Raw genomic sequence first — 3,878 nt, 5'->3', positions numbered from 1 at the left:
GATCTTCCTTACCAAGTATACAACAAACAGTATTTTGCTAGTTAGCTTGCGTATTTTCGTTATGCACTTTAAAACCTTTCACCAGTGCGTTGTTTTGCTATGATTAAAGGACCGATAGTTTTCAATGACCGTTCTCTCCAACACGAGAGAAGTACTAGCTTTGAAAATACAGTTAAATACACTGGGTCAGTGGTTTAGGCCTACGTTTATACAAATCAAATCCACAAAATATTTTTTTACCCAAAGAATATTTTATTTGGAGACAAAGTGAATTAGGACCTTAACACATGTTTCCATGGCAACATCCATATTTCATTTTCTCTGCCTGTAAATACAATAGATTTATGATCATTATAAAAACTTTAATGAACTAGGTACCTTAAATCACGTTAAGGTGACATAAAAAAATAGCAAATAAAATACATTTACAAAAACCTAACAGATATTATGAAAGAATGTAATAGACATATTACATTTACAAAACCCTTTTTATTTGTTTGAGACGTATAATCTATAGCGCCAACCAAAAGATTTTTTGTTTGGTTCTTTTAGAAACATAATTATGTTATAAAGGTAAGTGCTTCCAAATATCTTAAAGATGAGATAAGTATTTTACCAAAACGTACCTTATTTACCCAAACAGCCAACGACAGGTGCTCTTGCAGTAGTTAGTACAAACTGGTCGAAGCTCAACTTGTGGGAGGGCTTGACATACTGGGCACAGTTTATTGCAGGCAATGGTGTCAAATTTCTTGATGACCTCGCTTTAATTAGAAATAAAATATATTCTGGTTATTTCAGATACTGTTCTTTTTACTCCAGTTTTTCGAAATGTTTTTATTTCATTTAATGAGCTACAACTCTTTTATATTTTACGATTTTTCAATCAAAAATGAATACTTGCAAATATTTTCATCAAATTACCTGGTGTTGGATGGGATGACGCCTTGTAGTGCTGCCAACACGTCTTTCAGTAATTCATCTACAACGTTGAACACAGTTTGGACAATTTTATCTACCGACTGTAAAAGCGAGTTGATGCCTGCATCGCTTAAAAGACTTCCAACTACATCGGGGCCAAGAATTCGACCGAGTAAAGAGCCCACCAGACCATTGGGACCTAGAATACTATCGATCAGATCACCAAGAATACCATCATCTCCTAGAAGACCACCAAGAAGACCATCACCCCCTAGAAGATCATTGACGAGACCATCATCTCCTAGAAGACCATCGCCGCCAAGAAGACCACCAAGAAGATCTTTTCTTTGTAGTTTGTCAGTGGCTCCATTTGCCAGAGCAAATGCTACCAAAAGCACCGTCAGGTAAATCAAACGCATCTGGACGATAGGAAAATAATAAAAATTATACTTACTGTTAGTCTAACATTAAACTTAGAAACGTTATTCTTGTACTAGTAAAATGCTTATTTTCTAGAGTCAACCAGTATCTAGAACGTTTGCTTTTACCTTTGATAGTTGGTCCGAAGAGTTGTAGAAGCTCTGTGTGTAGCAGATGATGTTCTGTTCTCCTGTTCACTTTTTATATTGCATTTTTTAATAACTGTCTCTAATTATATTCATAATTTATTCATATATCTAACACTGTCTCATAAAAAAGAGCGAATTCGTCGCACCTTTTACGGTTGGAGCTATTTTTTTCCGTTTTACGGTCATAACTTTTTGATAAAACAGATTGCAACTAACTAGATGCGGTGTATTCAAACGGTGCTGAATGATACCAATAGATTTTGTTTATTAATTACACTTAATCATATTCATAATTTATTCATATATCTTTGACTGTCGCGTGAAATGAATGAATACTTTACAACTGTCTGGCACTCATATTAAAAAATAAAACTGTTGGGTAATTATTTTGTTTTTTACAATTCGGCTGTAAAAGTGTAACAACTGATTTTAATTGCATTAAAATGTTAACTGATATTTTACAAAGTGTTTAAATTATATACATGCTTTTAAATTATGGAAAAAATAACTCCATTAATAAATACAAATAGTGCTTGCATCACTGGAACGAATAATAAAGGTGTTAGGCGCTCTAAGCAAAATGCATAATTAAACACTTCAGCCAGTGTGAAGATATTATCTGGAAAAAAAAGCTTGATATGAACGCTATTAAAAAGTAAAATAGGAAAACAACAATCCTAATATATAATTCCCCATGTGCGCACTTCTCTCTGTCCGCAAAATATTTTCGGCAGCGATATATGGATACCTTTATACGGACTTTTGTTGAAAAAAATATGTTAGATGTTTTAAATGTATAACCACAAAATTATTTAAAGAAGAAAAATAAAAAATAAAGGCGTATTCGAATGTAGAGAAACAGTATTATTTATGCAACCGGAAAAGTGTATAAACTTGAGACAAGAACGATTTTAACAATGACGTCGCTTATTGTTTACACTAAAAAAAAGAGCACGAAACTGATGACGTCATCTTCCGAGTTTATGCAACCGGAAAAGTGTATAAACTTGAGACAAGAACGCTTTTAACAATGACGTCGCTTATTGTTTACACTAAAAAAAGAGCACGAAACTGATGACGTCATCTTCCGAGTTTAGAATAAAAAGAAATGAACTATTTCATTCAAATATGATTTAGAGCTATGTACGCTATGAAATGTATACAATACGATTTTCTCGGCCTAAACTTAAAAAATGTATTTTATCTATTTGGATTCTAGATCTAGAGATTCTAGATCTAGATATTGATCTCGATCTAGATATTCTAGATAATCTAGATCTAGAGATTCTAGATCTAGATCTAGATCTAGATGATCTATAAAGCTAAGTTGTCGGGTGCCCGATAGGGCACTTCCCGGCGCCGCAGGCGCTTCAAATTTGGCTGGATCTTGCCTTGGGGCGACAGAACACGGGGGCCGGTTGGCCAAAAAAGTCTACGATGAGGGGGTCAAAACTGACCTCGACTGACCGGCGCCTTATATGGGCGAATTAATTAAGTATTCAAATTCTCTATGTTTTCGAAAGCCTAAGCGAAGCTGGGCATCTAGTCTTTTATAATATTTTATTGTTTATTCAACAGTAATTTCTTAAATCTTGTATATGCGTGTTTTTCGGATATAATTCGTAGTGTTAGCATGAGTTATATGAGCTAGTAGTTGTTATAGTAGCATTAGTCATAAACAGCAAAAAAAAATTAAATTTGTACTAGTGGTAGCAGGCAGTTGCTAGTAGTTGTTATAGTAGCATTAGTCATAAACAGCAGAAATGTTTTAAATTTATACTAGTGGTAGCAGGCAGTTGCTAGTAGTTGTATCAATGGTAGTCCTTGAACCTAAGCCGTAGTCCCGATGGGTTATTAGAATGTAATTACAGGTTTTCAAATAAATTGATCCTGATTACTTTTTCTAGCCCCTTCCCTCTCCTCCAGAGGCGTATCGAGGTTTACGTTGTAGGGGGAGCGAAAAGAGCAAAAAAAGGCGCCGAATTTTTAACACGTTCTATATACGTGTATTATATATATATATATATATATATATATATATATATATATATATATATATATATATAATTACTAGCTGTATGTCATTACTTCGCTATGATGTAAAATAAATTGAAAGTAGCACTCTGAAGAAATAAGAAAAAACACACAATGTAGGCCGACAAAATAAAAATTGTATCACTCTAAACATATATATATATATATATATATATATATATATATATATATATATATATATATATATATATATATGTATATGTATATATATATATATATATATATATATATATATATATATATATATATATATATATATATATATATATATATATATATATATATATATATATATATATATATATATATATATATATATATATATATATATAT

At 32.1% G+C, this 3,878-nt stretch overlaps 1 protein-coding gene across 1 annotated transcript; it reads right to left on the bottom strand.

Moving 5' to 3' along the window:
* Nucleotides 1-231: 231 nt before the first annotated feature.
* Nucleotides 232-1,526, bottom strand: LOC131941809 (uncharacterized). The gene is made up of 4 exons (XM_059301348.1): nucleotides 1,470-1,526; nucleotides 925-1,340; nucleotides 627-764; nucleotides 232-325 (listed from the first exon to the last, which is right to left on the bottom strand). Exons 2-3 carry the CDS (start codon nucleotides 1,338-1,340, stop codon nucleotides 632-634), a joined length of 549 nt encoding a protein of 182 aa, XP_059157331.1. The 5' UTR covers nucleotides 1,470-1,526; the 3' UTR covers nucleotides 232-325; nucleotides 627-631.
* Between the last annotated feature and the right edge of the window lie 2,352 nt (nucleotides 1,527-3,878).

The sequence above is a fragment of the Physella acuta genome, unplaced genomic scaffold (assembly GCF_028476545.2).
Source record: "Physella acuta isolate Inbredline_101_S28 unplaced genomic scaffold, ASM2847654v3 ptg000373l, whole genome shotgun sequence".
Taxonomy (NCBI): domain Eukaryota; kingdom Metazoa; phylum Mollusca; class Gastropoda; family Physidae; genus Physella; species Physella acuta.
The sequence above is the reverse complement of the archived record's forward strand: the minus strand, read 5'-3'. Positions and strand labels throughout refer to the sequence as shown.

What these genes read in the sequence shown, in the direction of transcription:
- LOC131941809 (XM_059301348.1), bottom strand. Translation starts at nt 1,340, where the DNA reads ATGCGTTTGATTTACCTGACGGTGCTTTTGGTAGCATTTGCTCTGGCA. An exon ending in GTCATCCCATCCAACACCAG is followed by an intron (nt 765 to 924) that starts GTAATTTGATGA and finishes TTCTAATTAAAG; the next exon opens with CGAGGTCATCAAGAAATTTG.